At 39.8% G+C, this 18,864-nt stretch overlaps 1 protein-coding gene across 1 annotated transcript in view; it reads left to right on the forward strand.

The window, feature by feature from the left end:
* MSH3 (mutS homolog 3) overlaps positions 1–18,864 on the forward strand; it is a 204,560-nt gene that overhangs the window by 3,503 nt on the left and 182,193 nt on the right. Inside the window, exons 2-8 of the mRNA XM_034774101.1 lie at positions 3,834–3,957; positions 7,768–7,991; positions 9,455–9,670; positions 12,628–12,744; positions 13,564–13,681; positions 16,071–16,216; positions 17,541–17,707. Of these exons, the coding sequence (XP_034629992.1) occupies positions 3,834–3,957; positions 7,768–7,991; positions 9,455–9,670; positions 12,628–12,744; positions 13,564–13,681; positions 16,071–16,216; positions 17,541–17,707 (1,112 nt within the window). The remainder of the gene's footprint in view (positions 1–3,833; positions 3,958–7,767; positions 7,992–9,454; positions 9,671–12,627; positions 12,745–13,563; positions 13,682–16,070; positions 16,217–17,540; positions 17,708–18,864) is intronic.

The following is an 18,864-nucleotide window of genomic DNA, read 5'->3' on the forward strand; positions in this document are numbered from 1 at the left end:
GAGATTTCTGCTGCAGTCTAGAAAAACATTTACACTACTCATCAGGGGAAAAAGTTTTCTTTGTGGGCAGTTGGTGTTCCATGCCCATATAATGTATTTTAGAGTCTTCATTGTTTTTTAGTCTTTGAGCTTCCTTATCCGTCAGAGTGTTTTCAGTGTTATCTCAACATATCTGCCAGTCAGCTTTTCTACTCTTTTTAGTCTTCTCACCCTCAAAAGATTCTTGAAAGGTGTGGTTATCAGCTTCCTAGCAATCAGACATCTTGTTCTACAATGAACATCAATCTGCTGCTGCCGTGATGATATACTCACCTTTTGAGCCTTTTTGTCACTAAAGATAGGATTTTTTTTTAAATCAGAGTTACATCTGTGAGAAGAGCGAGTGAGTTGCACGTTTTAATAGGTGGTCCTTCTTTAACTTTGTTTTGAAGAGACAAAATTGTCTTGTGTTCTCATCCTAAATTTAAATAAAAAATAATATCCAAGTTCAGACCACTAACCTTATGGTTAATTCCTCCTTGGGGAATGTAATCTAAAGAGGGCTTTTTATTTAGATAATTCTAAGAGATTTAGAAGGCTGTGTAAAGGGAATGCCATTTCTACTTCTGTTTAAGTGGATTAGGCTATCCCATTTAGACATGTTATGCATTAGCTAAGGTGTCCGAGTGAGTTCAGAGAGCCTCAGGGACTGTCAGGGCTAAGACAACATTTATGCCTCCATAATGTTTCCACTGTAAAAAATGTGTAGGGCTGCTATCTTGTGTGGTGTACACATTTACATGACTATACTCTCTTTACATGACATCTAGAACGGATGTTTACTTTGGGAAGGCAGTTTTACAATCTTTTTAATTAGATCCCCATAACCCATTTTAGCACTGTGTTGTTTGCTAGATTCCCACAGAGTTCTGCTCAATGAAGAAACAGTGTTACAGTATTTTGAAAGTGTTGCTTCTGCTATCAGCCTACTGTCCCCTTTCCTTGGATTTCCTTGCTTGTAGGACTGAAATTTAACAAGTAGAAGTAGGCAACTGAGGATACATGGCCATGATATAACCTTTGGCTAGAACAATTCAGAAGATGGTGCTCATGCAGCCTCACTGGGCAATACTTTTTAGAAAATTCTAGAAGCTCAGCTCTGTAGGGAGGTAAGGGGCACATCCCATACAGACAATGCTTTCAGAGAGCCATAGATATCATGGCAAGTGACTTTTTTTATAGCAGACCTTGAACTGGGTGCAGGATTAGATTAAGTTTTGACTTCCTCAGTGACATACCATCTGTTTTAAACTGTCGTGTAAAATGTTACCACTGTTGGAAGTGCCAAAAGAGACCCTCATACATGCTTTTATACGTATCTGGAACTGTAGAATGAAGTATGCACATGTGTTGTATATTACAAGAAATAGTCAAATATAAAGAAATAATGGAAACCGGTATACACATACAGTCTTTATCAGTCAGAATATTATATGGATGAAGATGTTATAATATTCTGATCAATTTACTGACCATAGAAAGTTAAAGCTAATCGTTTTGTCTGATTACATCGTTTAAGAATCAGCAGTCAAAAATACTTTTTAAAGGAAAAAAACCCAGAAATCATACTAAAATAGACCATGGTAGTAAGCCTTTTAAAGGTTTCAGATCTGTCTTCATATATTTGGCGAGTTCTCAAAGTCAAGTCTCCACCAACAAAAAAAAATGTTACTCATATTTGAAACATATATTAATATGAGTACATAGGAAAAATCTCATTGGTATGAGTAGCAACAAATAGTTAAAATCCTTTTTGATAAATTAACATTGAAATATGTATTCATCACACTTTCTATGTACAAAGTGCTATGGATACAGAAAAGATAATTTTGTAAGTGGATTAGTTATGGATGGAAGGTGCTGGATGGATAGTCCTGGTAACTAAAATCTTCTCTCTCCTGACGGCAGATGCAACATTACCCAAACCAATATCCCTCAATCCTGTTCAGTTTACATGCACTATTAATTCTTGTCCTCTCTACCAAAGAGCAAATAAACATACCACTTGTGCGGAGGTTCATAATGTGGATATCTATCAACTGTGAGCTTTGAGGGGATCAAGAACTTTACCTTTTTATCTGCTTGTAAAGTGTTAAGATCACCTATGGCATTAGGAGGCCTCAGTGGCCTAAATTAGTCTCCAATGAGCTCCCTGTAAGCCTGAGGGCATCTGTGCAGACCTCATTGCAGGGTGAAGGCCCAAGTCATTTCAGGTAGGGCAGTGAAAAGTTTTCTAATGGTAATGTTGGTCACAAAGGGTCAGAACCTAGTTCCATTAAAGTCAAAGGATGTTGCACCAGTTATTCTATTGGGATAAGGATTTTGTCTAACATGTAGACATAGTCGAGCCAGTGACCTGGAGACTGGAGCTATGTTGCAATAATACCTTGTTCTGTCTACTGTCTGTAGAATACACTAGTTACTCCTTGAGGAATTCTGTGCCAAAAAATTAAAATTTCTGCAACAAAATTTAAAAATTCTGTGCCCAGTACTTTCAAATTCTGCATATTTTTTTTGTTGAAATAACACAATGTAATCACACCAGTTTCAATTATTTTTGGTCATTATTTCATAATACCTGTCAGCAAGTATGTCTGTAACAATAAAGACAACAAAAAAAGATTCAGGAAATGTTTTTTAACAAATAGATTCCTCTAGGCATATTAATACAGAACTCTGAGTAATAATTAATTTAAACTACAATACAGAACCGTATTTCCTGCACCCTGCAGAAGCAGTGCAAAAACTTGGGGGAGTCAGGCGTAATGGAGGAGCTGAGGGAGATGGAAGTAATTGCTGGGAAGGAGCCTGGGAGTGAACTTGGAGGGTTGTTGGGTATGGGTAGGAAAACTATGGAACAGGTTTTTTGGGGAGAGGGGGCAGGGAGGGATAGTTAGGGAGCTTTCCCCATGCAGACCCTGGCTGACCCTTAGCCTCTCCCATTCAGTCAGGTACATCTGCTCCTGTCCTCATGTGCTCCTCCACCCCCACTCAGACACCCCTGCCCCCCCCCCCCCCCCCCCCACTCACCCCCCCCTCCCCCCCCCCCCCATGTGTCCTTGTACACCCTGTTCACATGTGTCCCACTCAGACACCCACTCCCCCATCCCCATGTGGGTCTGCACTCCCTCCCCTGTTCCTGTGTGTCTCTGTGATCTCACTCAGCCATCCCCCTTCTCCCATGTGGCCTGCACCTCCCTTCCCCCTGTGGCTCTGCACCTCCACTCCCAATCAGCCTCTGCCCCAATCTGTCTTCCCCCACAAGCCTGTATGAACCCATCTGTGACCCCCTAGCCCCTGTCTCCTGACCTGGCCCGACAGGCACTGTGAAGAAGGCAGTTTTTTTCTTTTCCGTAGCTGGCCAGGAGCTGCTGCTCTGTTCTAGCACCACAGCACCCTCTGGTGGGCAAAAGGCAAAACTGCAGCAACTTTCTGACCAGCTTTTTTCTGTGTAAAAAAATTAAAATTATGTGCGGCTCATTCATTATGTGCACATGCAGTGGCACAGAATTCCCCCAAGATTAACTAATTTTTTAATCTGTTTGGAAGAAATCTAGCCAATTATAAAAATCATTGTATACATACATATACAATTAGCTAATATGTAAATTGTTATGTATGTAAATGTTAATAGTAAAATAGCAAAGAATTCTAAGTGTTATGTAGAAAATTAAATTGGTGTTTTTACTTTATTGTGCAGAGATAAAGTTTGTTCTTTGGGTGTCTATTTTTCATTCTTCCAGCATATGACAAGGGAAGAAAATAAACTAACTTTTAAAAAATTAATATTTTAGACTTCTAAGTCTGGCAGAAATAAGAGAAGAGCTGTTGAAAACAATGAACCTAGTAAAAAGAGGACAAAACCAGTACAAACTAATAGAAAGGAAGGCCATGATGCAGTGAAGATTCTTGACGTTGGTGAGTTCATTGTAAACAAAAACTTGCAGGCACTGAAACTGAGTAAAAGTTATTAATTGTCAAAAGTTAAAATTACATTGTCATATAGTTTAGGACAGGGGTCTCAAGCCCGCGGGGTGATTTTCTGCGGCCCGCGAGCCCCTCGCAGCCCCCTTACCCTCCCCCAGTGTTTACCAGAGTGGCTCTGGCTGGACGCGCACTGGGAGCAGGGCATGCTGCCTGCCCTGCCCTGCCCTGCCCTGCCCAGCTCCGGGAAGAGGCTGGAACGTGGGGAAGGGGGGGCGGAGGAGCTGTGTGTGGCTGTTGCTTTAGGCAGCACCCCCAGCAGCTCCAACTGGCCGGGAACAGGGAACCGTGGCCAGTGGGAGCTGCTGGCGGCGGTGCCTCAAGCAACAGAAACACACAGCCCCTCCGCCCCCGCCTTTCCCACGTTCCAGCCTCTTGCGGGGGCAGGGCAGGTAGGCAGGCAGGGAGCCTGCCCTGCCCCCAGTACGCGCAGGGCCAGATACTGCCCCCCAAATCCCTCCTGTAGCTGAACCCCCTGCACCCTGACCCCCTGCTTCACCCCGCACTCCTCCTGCATCCTCTTGCACCCCAACCCCCTGCTCTGAGTCCCCTGCCGCACCCTGACCCCTTGCTGTATCCCTCACCCCTCCTGCACCCCACACCCCAACTCCCTGCCCTGAGCCCCCACCACACCCGACACCCCTCCGGCACCCCTTGGGGACAGGGAGGGCGCAGAGTTGGGGTGGGGATTTCGGGGAAGGGGTTGGAATGGGGGCAGGGAAGGGGTGGGAAGATGCAGGGCAGGGGTGGGGCCTCATGGAAGGGGTGGAGTGGGGGCGGGGCCGAGGGTGGCAGGGGAGGGAGGTGTCAGTAATGCGGTCCTCAGGCCAATGTACTAGTCCTCATGTGCCCCTCATGGTCATTTGAGTTTGAGACCCCTGGCTTAGGAACTGGCTTTTGAATTCAATGTATATATTTTAAAGTGCCATTAGTTGTTGAGAAATCATAGCTGCTAATTATGTTGAAACTAATTTAAGAAAAAAGTTGTGTTCTCTTTCTACACCAAGCATTTAACTAACAAATTAATGTTGGTTAAAAAAAACAAGGCCGTTTCATTAACGCCATTAAAGATTTTGAGGAAAGAATCCTTTTCAAAATAGAAAGGGACTGTATTGATGTGGAACAGCACTTTTATAGAGCTTGAAAGTACATCAGAAATAAGAGTGAAAAAATGTCGAGACGTACTATCAACTTGAAATATAGCGTGTTTAAAAAATAAGTAGCTAAAGTAGTTTCAGATGGTACACTGGCCTCAGATCCCCTACTGATTTTGTAGCTTTGCAATTACTTTGCTCTATTAAAAATAAAATAAAAGCATTTTTTTGCCTTCTGTGTGAGATACACACAAACAGGGGAAGCTAAGGCCCAGATCCAAAAAGGTATTTACGCACCCAAAACCTAGATTTAGGCACTTTTACAATCCACAAAACCCCCACTCAGCTGCCACCTAATCCTATAGAAGCCTAAACTCGGTCAGCGCCTACATTTTTGCTGTAAAAGTTCCCTAGATGCCTATGTTTCTGCTTGTGGGCTTGTGCACTGCTGCCCATTCTAGGCAATGTGATTCTCATATCAGGGGAGGATAGATATTCCTGCAGAGCATGGTCCAGTAGGTGTGCTCTGAGTATGTGTACTTGACTGGGCCCCATTCAAAAATCCAGATGGAGGAGGAGCATCCCAGATAACCAGGGGTGAAAGTAACTTAAAGGACTTACCGGTACGCCAGAGTCCTGAGCAGGGGGCGTGGCTTCAACCGGAAGAGGCAGGGCCTTTAATTCAAGATTTAAAGGCCCAGGGGCTCCGGCTACTGCAGCGGAGCTCCGGGCCCTTTAAATCACCAACAGAGCCCTGCCGCCACTGCCCTGTGGCTCTGGGAGTGGGTCTCGGGCAGCGCTTTAAAGGGCCCGGGGCTCCCCGTAGCTGCCGGAGCCCCTGGCCCTTTAAATTGCCAGCCTGGGGAAGCCGTGGTCCGACACGGCGTACTGGCTCTTACTGGTACACCGTACTGGCTTACTTTCACCACTGCATATAACTTAGCCCACTGGTTAGAGCACTCGGATACAATTCCTTTCTCTGTCTGAGGGGGAGAGAGGATTTGAACGTGCATCTCCCACCTCTCAGGAGAATTCCCTAACTGCTGTGCTATAGGAGACTCCTGTCAGAGTATTCTTCAGTCTCCTCTGTTGCAGCTGTTCCTCTTTCGATAAGTGTGTGACTGAGAATGCTTTTGTAGCCCTGTGGTTAGGGCATTCATGTGGGAGGTGGGAGATCCAGTCTCTTGGCTCCAAAGACTATTGTGTCCTGGCAGCCTGGACACCCCTTTCTTTGGCATCTCCCTTAGGTGGCTCCCCACCTAGTATGTTGGTTTTTGTGGATCTCTTTCTTAGGTGCCTGTCTCTCCCCATTCATTGTCTAAGGAGGCTAGGCACCTAGCTCAGGCTTTGTGATTTCTTTGTTGTTCCACTGATTTTCTAGATGCCTGAATGTAGTCTCTTTGTGGACCTGGACCTCCCAGATTATACAGGGGAAATAGTGAAGCTGATTATACACAAAGTTCTGTTGCATTCACAAAATAAGCAAACTGGAAATTTTTTTCTCTCTAATGTCTTTCAAGACATTATCTAAGGCCTGGTTGACACTAAAAAGTTAAGTCGACCCAGCTACATCATTCAGGGGTGTGAAAAAGACACATTCCTGTGTGATGTAGTTAAGCCAGCCCAATCCCTGTTGTAGACCGCGCTAGGTCAGTGGAAAAATTCTTCTGTTGACCTAGCTACAGCCTCTCTGGGAGGTGGATTACCTACGCTGATGTGCTACAGCAGCACTAAGGCTATTTCTGCACTTAAAACGCTACAGTGGCACAAATGCAGCTGTGCTGCTGTAGCACTTCATTGTAGATACTCACTACAGCTGCAGGAGGGGTTCTCCTGTCACTGTAGTTAATCCACCTTCCAGAGAGGCAAGTAACTAGGCTGATGGAAGACTTCTTCCATTGACCTAGAGCTGTCCACACTGGGGTTAGGTTGGCATAGCTACATCTCTCACAAGTATAGATTTTTTTACACCCCTGAAAGACATAGCTATACCCATGCAAGCTTTTAGTGTAGACCAGCCCTCAGGTAGGTGTTAATTGTAGCAAGAGTAGATTAAAAATTGTCAGAAGTGTGATTTTTAAGTTAACCCTGTTTCTTTATGTAGCTATGTAAATATTAGTTGTTTTAGACTGATTATGGTTTAATGTTAATGTGAATGTAATCTTTACTACAGTTACACAAATAGTTACTCTGTTTTATTATTCTAGTTATTTAGATGAATATTTATGCTAGATTAATGAGGTTGAATAAGATACTGAGTGCCTTCTTTTGTAATGCAGCACACTGCCTGGTACCCTTTAATTGCCCACTCCAGACCATTTGCGCAGAACAATCTACTCCAGACCCTTTACACAGAACAATCTACTCCCAGTTGTCCACTTCATTTCAAGTGACTGCCTGCAACATGCATTACTCCTTTTGCTTAACCACCTGTCCCAATTAATATTTAGCACGGACACTATCCATCCTTCCCCAGACCTGAAGAAGAGCTCTGTGTAGCTCAAAAGCTTTTATCTTCCACCAACAGAAGTTGTTCCCATAAAAGATATTATCTATCTTGTCTTTCTCATCTTTGATGTCAATCTCATTGAAATCTTAATTGTAAGGTAATTTGCTAATACATTTTCCTTGCGTATTTTTACTAATGAAGAAGAGCCTAAGAAATGTGCCAGGCCCTGCATATGTGTGAAAACATTAAACAAACTGAGAGAATTCTGCAGTGATTCAAAGCACCCATGTAACAGAGTCCAGGTGGATACTTTACGAGGGAGTCAATCTGTGCACTTGAAAAAATGTCCGACTTTTGTGGAAGGAACCCTGGAAATAAATAGTGCTCTTCATTGTCAGGACACAGGTTCTCAGATCAGTGAGAAGGTATGTTCCAGGAATCATTGAATTATAGTGCAGTTTGGAGTGCTTTTTATGTTTAAAATACAGGCTTTGTTATTGGGTTTTTCTTAAGTGTGACAGAATGCAACATGAAATTATGCAGTACTGTACCAATGATAGAATCTGACATTCATATTCTAACATTTTACTGAACTCTTAACACAGTAAGCAAAACAGCGTTTGATAGTCTTCAGTGACATTCTTAAACAGTGCAACTGAAGTTTTAATAAAAAGAACGAGGAGTACTTGTGGCACCTTAGAGACTTTCAAATTTAGTTCTTTTTGCTGATACAGACTAACACGGTTGCCACTCTGAAGTTTTAATGAAATTTGTTTTAAATAAGAAATGTTTAAAGATTAGAATATAGAAAATGGTGGTAACAGCCTGTACTTTGGAGGTTGGTGAGATTATTTGCATTCACATACACATCCTTTCCAATGTGACTTCCAGCTGAGTTCTTGTTCAGTTCAGGTGTTATAATAAGGATTGCAAGAATTCTCATAATTTCCTCACATAGAAACTAGTACAAAATTATTACTGGAATGTAACGTATCCCAGCGGGATTCAAGGTGTTATAATACTCTATAATGTTCCCCAATGGGGAAGATGTGGTTAGACCAGAACGTATTTTGGAGATAGGCTTATATTGAAAAAACTTCGAAATGATATCTGCACAGTAACCAAATAGTTGAATATAGGGTCCCTGTGCTCTCAAAACAGGCAATAATAGGAGTACTTGCTAAGTATTTGAGCCCTGGTCCTGCAATCTGATTGAAGTAGGAGAACCTTGTATCAGCCTGGTGCCTCGTTGATTTCTATTGGCCTCCATATGGGCACAAGAATCTCTTGCGTGGATCAGATTGTGGGATTGGGGATTTAGAGGCCAAGGCACATAACGGCTTGTTTGATGTGCTGCTTTTCATGGATTGGCTGGTTATTGTTCAGCAGAGGAGAGCTTTTCTTCCTGCACTTCTGTATTATCTTCCATACTTATTTTGCCCACTTTATATCAGTTAACTTGCATTTTTGGTTGAAGGAAAGATACCAAATTTGATAAGATTTGACACTTATATTTTGATTACATGGAGAACTGATGGAAGAAGAAGAGGCCAATTGATGACCTCTTGGAAGGTGATTGTGTGGAGTGGGATTGAGTGTGTGCAGTCGTGATCAGTCACAAAACTTTTCTTTATTCCCTTTCTATCCTTTGTTTTCCTTTCATGATCTCTGTTCTAAGTTTATTGGGCTATTGTTTATGCATATATATTGCACTAGCTGACAGGTACAGAATTGTTATTTTAACCTGAAATAATGCTTCAATATATTCAGTACAGTTGTATGACAGCCAGTTCTGGATGCTGGAACTGTATGTTTTTAAAAGTGTAATTTAAGTATTCAGTAATTGAGTGTTCCTCCATAATTATTGTAATACCTCTTTTGTTCACAGGAACAGTCATGCTTTAGTCTTAATCAATTTTCAGCATCATGTAAGAGTTTTGAAGGCTCTCAAAATATTTCTAATACAAACCTCCTTAATAAAAGAACCAAAAGCATATACACTCCACTAGAACTCCAGTTCATAGAAATGAAAGAACAGTATAAAGATGCTATTTTGTGCGTGGAATGTGGATATAAGTATAGATTCTTTGGAGAAGATGCAGAGGTAAGTAACTTTTACCAAGAGCACTTACTGTTGCTCACCTTATATTACTTTGTTACATTGTGTGTAGGGCCACTGTCATTGATAACCTCAATTTAAAAAACTTTTTCTAACACTTGGAATCAAGATTCAAAAGATCTGCCCTCTTTAAATCTAAAGGTGTCCATTACAAATTGTCTTTGTACCACATAAAAGGTACATCAATATTTACAGTATTCCCTATTTGAAGTATTGACAAATTAGCAAATATTAAATACTACAATAACATTACCTTGTTTACCAAAGTTAAACTGAAGAAATTAAGGGTGAACTGTATTATGGTATAGAACTAATGATCAGAATAAAAATATTTAGCTTGACTGTAACCTGATGATTTCTTCTGAAAAATGCAATGTCCAAGTGCCCTAATTGCATATATTTGTGCAAATAGCGACTACCCTCATTAATAGAGGGCTATATAGAAATTAATAGGGGATGTTTGACACAATTGGGTATGAAATTGTATCTGGTGCTTTATCTGCACAACTGTAATCTATATGAACAGGTAAAAATTTCAAAGGAACATGGCTTACATGTCTGCAAACTACAAAATGGCCAATAAACATCCTTTCTCTCATCTCTCTAAATCATTAATACTGATTTAGCCTTTGTTCTGAGCTATTTCCATATATAATTAGGAGCAAAGGGAAAATTACTTTTGCTTAGCCATTGGAGGCTTCATTTTTCCAGTTGTCTTTGTTCTGGGTATTTGGTCTGTCAATTTGCTAGCAGATTTACTGTCCTGAAGCCCATTCAGGTTGATTAAAACCCATCTGCTTGTCCAGAACACAGGGCTGGCATCTGGAAAGAAAAATGTCTGAGTTGTTGTGTAATGTCATGTTTCTAGCAGCTGTTGTGATTTTATTCATGTGAGGGTGCTTGGATGCTACTGAGGAAATGCAGTTTCAAGGGCTAGATTGGGGTTGGCAATGTTTGGCATGCGGCTCGCCAGGGTAAGCACCCTGGGGGGCTGGGCCAGTTTATTTACCTGTTGACGTGGCAGGTTCGGCCGATAGCGGCCCCCACTGGCCGCGGTTCGCCATCCCGGGCCAATGGGGGCGGCGGGAAGCTGCGGCCAGCACATCCCTCACCCGCGCCGCTTACCCTGGCGAGCCACGTGCCAAATGTTGCCGACCCCTGGGCTAGATAGTTATTTAGGCTTATCAAGGTAACATAACTTAGGCCTGGTCTATACTACCCGCCTGAATCGGCGGGTAGAAATCGACCTCTCGGGGATCGATTTATCGCGTCCCGTCGGGACGCGACAATCGATCCCCGAATCGGCGCTCTAACTCCACCAGCGGAGGTGGTAGTAAGCGCCGCCGACAAAAAGCGGCAGAAGTCGATTTTGCCGCCGTCCTCACAACGGGGTAAGTCGGCTGTAATACGTCGAATTCAGCTACGCTATTCACGTAGCTGAATTTGCGTATCTTAAATCGACTCCCCGCTGTAGTGTAGATGTACCCTTACACTGCCTTCTTATACTGGACTTCAATGGGAACTCTTTGGCCCTTGGTATTCATTCAAGGTATCAGTTGCAGGGTGGATTGATTTAAGTCAGTGGTTTCAATCACTGATTTAAAACATATTTTTAAGCAGGAAACACTTGATTTAAATTAACAATTTTAATCTTGTTTTGCTTCTGTACTTTTTAGCTACCTTTTGTAAAGAAAGGTTCATTCTCATTGGTTGGTAACCATTTAAACAGGTTGATTGCAACTAATTATAGCCAACTAAATTTGGTACTTCCTTTTGTTAATCAGAATGGATACACGATATCAGCACATATTTATTTAAGCAGTTATATAACTTAACATACATTTATTCAGATTCTAATTTTTATTTTTTTTATTATGCAAAAAAATGGTGAATGATGCATTTCTTCTTTACTAGATAATTAATTTTTTGGTTGTGTTTTGAGTCAAGCACTCTGTAGAAATTAAAATTCAATTAAAGTGCACTAGTATTTTCAAATTGTTTTTATTAGTTCAATAAAACTCCCTTAATGTACTGGATACATTAAAAAAAAGTTTAGTGGAGTTAATCAAAACATGTTTTGCATTTAAAGCTAACTGATTTATTAAACAAAGGAAGTATTATCTGTATTTAGTAAATTGAACTATTCTTTCAAGACTAGTAGATCTCATCCTTTCAAACCTAGCTTTTGTTATTCAATGATTATAAGAAGAAAACAAGCTTTCCTGCTTTTTTCAACTTCTGATTGTTTTTTTGACTTGGAATGAACTGGTCATTTAACTGAACTAGTTAAATAAGAATGAAGAAAATATTCCTTCTGCACCTGCAGAAGATGCCGCTGCTGTCAAAAACTCATTTAGCACTTCAGCTAACTCTGGTTCCAGGTGCTTAGCCAGTGACTTTGATCAGTTCAGTGGTTTGATGATCTTTAAAACTTCAGCAGCAAATAGGTACCGCTTATTTTTTGTATTTAATTAAAATAATTAAAATAGATTATAGTAATTTTAGGTCTTGAATGTAGCCTGTTGTATTTTCAATTTTAATTTTAAATGGGTTTATTTTAAAACAGAAAATGTTTTTAATTTAAAATTAAAAAAAAACAGTTTAAATCAAAATAATTTTATTTTTTTTTAAAAGAATAATTGATTTTTATCCATCCTGATAAGTTGACAAGTAAAGCCTGTGGGAGTGGAGTCCTTTGTTCTGGTTAGGATGCTGAGACTGTGAACTCTTGCTTCATGCTTAGTCTTCTAGTACTTCAGTTCTTCTGCTTAGCATTCCACAACACACCGCCATAGTTTTGGTTAATAGCTGATTTCCAGTATTGCTTTTTGACAAGTTTGTATTCACACAACTCTATCATAGTTATCAAGGAAGCTAGACAGGGAATGTGAAGTAAGCGTGACCTGAATTGTTGACTGATTTATTTTTTTCATACTTTGCAGATTGCAGCAAAGGAGCTAAACATTTACTGTCATCAGGATCACAATTTTATGACTGCCAGTATACCGACTCACAGACTATTTGTTCATGTACGGCGACTTGTAGCAAAAGGATATAAGGTCATTTTTGGATTTAATTAGATATTGTTAAAACCAAAATAGTCTCATTCCTTACCGAAATAATTTGTTGATGTCATATGGATGTTGTCTCACTTTTTTGAAAGATATAAAATATGAAACCTTTTAATATTTGACTGGAAAAACACATGACAAACTCCCTTTCATTCAATGCTTTCTATATGCAATGTCTTGGAATTTTTATGATTTTTAGTTATGTTGATTTAGGCCTCCTCTGTTGATCTCACAATATTTCAGAGTCCATTTAACTTTTCTGGAAGCAATTCTGCCTGTCAATGAGTGATAGAAAGTAGGACAGAAAGCACTTTCTCCATCTCTCTCTCTCTCTCCTTTCTGTTTTCCTCCTTTTTTTTCTTCCCAACCCATATTTTTTCCTCTCTTCTTTCCTACTGTTTTAATCTCTCTGTTGTTAATCTCTCTGTTGCTAATCTCTTTCCCTTCCTTTCCCCTTCATGCTCATGTGAGTCTTTTTTGTACCTCTTATTGCCTGATGTTCTGGTGAACTTTACTATCTACAGTGAAAGAATTGTTGCAGCAGGTGACAGGTGATCAACTTCTAAGCTGAGTTGTTTCAGTATAGAATGTGGGACAGTAAGGGCAAGAGGAGAAAGGAAGTTGCAGGTAAGCTGCAATTCTGTCATACTTGATGGGCTGAATTAGTAGGGCTGGTTCTAGCCCTTCTCCACTCACAAGCACATTATGGTTTAATAGGTGGATCGCTTAAATTAAATTTTTGTTGTTTAAAGTTGGTTATCCTTTTTTCATTCATCAGTTAACATTTTCTATTTGTGTATATTATAGGTGGGAGTTGTAAAACAAATGGAAACTGCAGCACTGAAGGCAGCTGGAGAAAATAAAAGCTCTCTATTTACTCGAAAACTGACTGCTCTCTATACCAAATCTACACTTATTGGAGAAGATATCTTTTTTTATGTGTTAATTATTTTGCTTTTAGACTAACCTTCATTGTGCTCTGTGTTATGCAGTGTTCAGTATGAGTTGTGTGTGTTTGAGATTTCTTGCCATAGTCCTTCAGTATAAGAGAGCATGTTCCTGTTAAGTAATGGGAGTGGGTGAGAAGTGCTGACTGTTTTTTTCCCTCTGCATTGGGAATGTTCTGGCTGTATTGCACCTGTTGTCACTTCTGTATTTACAGCAGAAATTATTCAATAGGACTGGGAAATAGAGGATGGTGAAATGTTAAAACTGTCAATATTTGTGCGTTTCAGATGTTTTGCAATAGCATCGGAATCTATTGCGGGATTGCATTATTGGAACACTTTTTGGAAATGACAGTGCATCCAGTTCCAGTAGTTTAAAAAAAAAATCAACCTCTGGAAATCAGCATCAGGAATTTTGTTTCTAGAAATGAGACTTTGAGAATCAAGGGCTTCCTCACCTTAACCTTTAATATTTTTGGGTATGCAGTAAACATGAGAGCAAAATTTTCTGTTTGCATAGCCCAGGGGGGAATTACTTATATGACAAAATAAAAATAAAAAAGTCAAATTGTAAATCCCTTATACTGGTGTATATTTAGTGGCCAACACTTAATATAAAAGGAAATCTATGGCAGCAGCAAATAAGATTTCTGATCGGTTTGTTGTTCTGTTAAGACAAGGCTAATGATACTCAAAAGTAGGCTGTGGACTTCATCCAGATTTCATGAAGAATGAAATCTCTCAGGTTTTTAAGTGTGTTGCAGTATAACAGAGATTACATTGTCCCACAGTTCATTTTTTTTCAAATGAGAAAACGGACTGTTAGGGTTTATGCTGTGCCTTTGGCGATGTCCTGACCAGCTTTTTGACCAGTTGGTAGGTGTAGCATTAGTAATTCTTAATTAGAGGTCTTGAAAGGGGGAAGGATTAAGAGTCTGGAGTCAGCACTTTGTTTTAATTGTATCCACCTCTAAACATAATTAAATCCAACACAAGTGGGTCCTATGGCCTAATAATGAAAGAGGGGAGAAGTACTATTGACACTGTAACAACAGTGTTTCATACAAAATGAGGTGAGCCTGAATCTAAAGCCCAATGGGCTATGAAAAATCTAACATTGGTTAGCCTGCCCTTAATTCTTGTAACTGAAATAGGCTATCAAAATGAATTAAAAATGGCTTTTGACTAGCTCAGCTATTTCTTTCTACCTTTTACTTTGTCCATTTCTTTGTTTTTTGTGACCATCCCCAACCAGCACCCACAGGCTATTTTAAATTTTTCACACTAAGTAGTTATTAGGTACTTAATGCTAAAGAAGAAAATTGACTTGACTTGAACTCACTAAATCAGGATGAGCTAGCCCTATACAATGTAAGATGTGTGGTCTCATCCACTTCCCTCTTCTTGTGACTAAACCCATTGTCCTATCTACTTCCTGCTAGCTTTATAAAACCACTCTTCAGGTTTGGTACACTTGCCCTCTTTATGAGGTCCTGTGTGCCAGGAGGGAGACAAGAGACAAAACAAAACACATCTTCTATTTATTTCTTGATTAGGTCATCCTAAAACTGCAGTTAGGGAAAGGGGTACTAGAAGTTAAAACCCACAAATCAGGGAAGCAACTTGCTGCGCAATTGTTTAATGGAGCAAGGGCATTATAATAAAATACTATTGTTGGTGTTTTTTTGCCAGAGACACCAGTGTGACTCTAGTTACTCTTGAAATGTGTTGGAAGGCTCAGGTAAAAGCCAGTGGAGTGAGGAACAATACTGAATGACTAACACCGTGCGTGGTTTGAATGGAATAAATAAATGCAGGTGATCTTTTGCTCTCCACTGCTACTGCTAGGACACTGGTGGTCCCCATTGCAGACTTGCTACGACATCAGGTCCTAGCTTCCTGGCCTGTGATACTCATCAGCAGATTTTGCTCTTTATTGTCAATTGCACAAGTTTTACAAGCTGGCTAGTAGGCTACTTAGTCAAAGTGCTACTTACTGAGCAGGGATAGCACAAAGACAGTAGGGAATTTAGTATCTGCAGCAGCCTGCTATTGTTTGAATGGAAGACTGCAGACTTAGTATAAAGACTGGTGTTTTGTTGAGATGAGATGTATGCATACACTGTGGGGCTTTGTCAGGGGGCAGGGCCTAAGGTCACCACTGACTTTGATTTTGGTGCTGTCAGGGATTTGAAATTGACCAGTATCACAGCACCTGAGTCAGTTTTATGTAGGAAGGAGGCTGTCCTCTGTCAAGTTGGTGTTTGTGCTGGGTAATATGTTTATCCCAGAAAAAAAATTGTTTTCAACAACCACGGCTGGTTTTATCCATGCGAACTATTTGTTATTTTTTTTAATATTTATCAAATGTGAACCCCTTGCTGAAGCTAGATGATCCTGTAGATGTTGAAGAAATAACAGCTGATGTCTCCGATAACTATCTTCTTTGTATCTGTGAAAATAAAGAAAGCTTAAGAGACAAGAAGAAAGGGGATGTTGTCATAGGCATAATGGTAAGTTGTCTTCCTTGAGGAATCTGAGTTAGTGGTTAGGGCTTATTTTGTGATTTATCTCCGTGTTTTAAAATTCCTTTGTGATTGTCTCCCCTGACAGTAATGGTGTTTATAAGACATAATGCAAAGTTTTTAATGAATGGTATTTATATCTTTCAATTCAGTTGTGAATTGAATGAGACATTTTATATAAAAAATAATCAGAAACACTTGAGTTGATTAGCCTGATTTATATATCAGGTATACAAGGCATAGCACTTTTACTCATGCATAATTGCTTGAAAACAGTGTTTTATACAAATACAAAAAAAATACAATGTTAGAGTTAAAATATGTTTTGTAAATTATGTTTAAAATGTTATCCCTCGTAAGGGTTCAAAACGCTTACACTTGTTGCTGACTGCACCTGTTTCCTCAGTAAATTGCTCTTCCTTCACAGAAGTTAGGAATGAGAGATTCACAGTCTTCTTAGACTTTAACTTCTGATTTTCCTTGGAGATTCTGAAATGAGAACTATATAACTGGGAAAATAGTGACTTAAATGAGAACTGACACTCTGTCTACTGATAGTTCATTCATTCATTTTATTTATATGTTTTTTTTTATTGTACTTATCATTGTGATATCTGACCACCCCATTGTGTATATATCCCAGTTATAAGTGGTGGTGTACTGTGTCAGTCTGAAGATAGTAGAGAGAGATTCGCTGAAAAGCTTGTCTCTCTCACCAACAGAAGTTGGACCAATAAAAGATATTACCTCAACCACCTTGTCCCTCCTCAGTTGTAAAAGCACATTTTAGAAAGACATCTCATTTTTAGGGAGAATCCTGTCTAAATTCCATAATTTTCAATTAGGTGGATTTGCATTGCCCCTTAATAGTGGCAATGACATGTAAAATGAACCAGTGCTATTAAAACTTCTTAACATATTTTAAGACATCATTATCATCCTGTTTAGTCTAACATTTGGGCTTTCAAAATTGTTAGGATAGGATCTATGTTCTCTACATTTGAAATATGTACTTATTTTTAATTTTCCAATGTCACCAAGAAATTGCGGGACTGGTGGAGTCATTGTTTTTGTGTAACACACCATTAAGTGTGTGCGAAATTTCCATGCTGATTTTTTAAAACCTTAACGGTTGACTAACCAAAACTAGTCTCTGAGCTTTACATGTGCCTGCTGGTAGATACTCAAAAATTGTTGTGCACACTCAGAAGCAAGCAAAAGTGACTCATTTTGGATTCTGCTGCCATAGCAAAATACGATGTTTGTCAATGGCAGGGTGAACACTCTGTTTATATATTTTTGTGTGTGACAGGCAGTCCAACCCAGTACAGGGGAAGTGGTTTTTGACAGTTTTCAGGACTCCTCATCTCGCTTAGAATTAGAGAGTCGAGTTTTGCGCCTGCAGCCAGTTGAACTACTGCTTCCATCAGACTTGTCGGATCAATCTGAGAGGCTCATCAGCAGTATAACCTCTGTAAGGTATGTTGTTACATTATGTTGCAACTTTGGATCTGGAAGCCAGCAGTGATGCATAGGTTTCTAAAGTAAGAGCTTCTTTGAAACTTTCACAGTTCACTGTTTGCATAAATATCCCCTTAACTGACATGATCTATCTGTCTAATATAAGTAGTTCTAATGTGCCCATCACTGTGGTATCTGAATGTGATGATGAGCCGCTTGTGTATCTTATACTTTAAGTTCTCTGAATGATTTGAGGCTTTTTCCCCTCTATAGCACTCTTTGTTAATTAGACATGGAGAATTAAATACCTGTTGGAAAGTTTTTGAACTTCCTAACCTATAAGACTCTCTTAAAACTGGTGGGACAGAAGTATTACGGCCATTCCATCATTTACATTTCAACATTTCCCTTATATTTTTAATGACAGATGCTTCAAAAGAAGGCTGGAGGCTCCTTTTCAATGGCAAATTTATTGTGGTATTCAGTCTGGGATAAAAATAGACTATAAAGCTGTAGCTGGATAGCATAGCCATGGGACCATAGGACAAGAGCACGCCATCGTTCTAAATGTGGCTTGTGAGCTTGCAAAGTCCTGCTGACACTCCTTATGGTTGCCATTTTTTTCTGAGACTGTAGTGGTAATTTTTTAATGGTTTAAAAAAGGTAAGTATACAAATGTTCAAGGAACTGTTTTCTTAGCTTTTAAAGAAGCCATAGAGATTTTCTTCTTTCACAGAGGGAGTCAAAGATGATGCTGGAACTTGGCAGGTCCCATGAGTTCCCGAACTTCATCCTGTAGGACTGCCACGCTTTTCAACTGATAGATTTGTAGCGGCAGCTTTCCTGTATTTATATAGGAATTAGAGGAACAGGAATATATGAATTTGAAATGTAGCTCTGCTTTTCTAGATTTAAACATTATTGGTTGTGTGCAATCTGCATTTCCAGACAAGACAAAAATTCAATGACAGATGCCTAATTATGGGAAAGAGATGTATATTAATATTTGAACAAATTAGCCAACTTGTAGAGGTTTGGAATTGCTGGCAGCTGGGAACAAGACTTGTTCTTTGTCCAAATGGAAAAATAGATTAGCGGATGCTTTGACGAACAGATTTTTTTTCTTGAAAACAATATCCTGATTGATAGACTTCTCTTCAAAAGGGTTTATTGAC

The sequence above is a fragment of the Trachemys scripta genome, chromosome 6, assembly GCF_013100865.1.
Source record: "Trachemys scripta elegans isolate TJP31775 chromosome 6, CAS_Tse_1.0, whole genome shotgun sequence".
Lineage (NCBI taxonomy): Eukaryota > Metazoa > Chordata > Testudines > Emydidae > Trachemys > Trachemys scripta.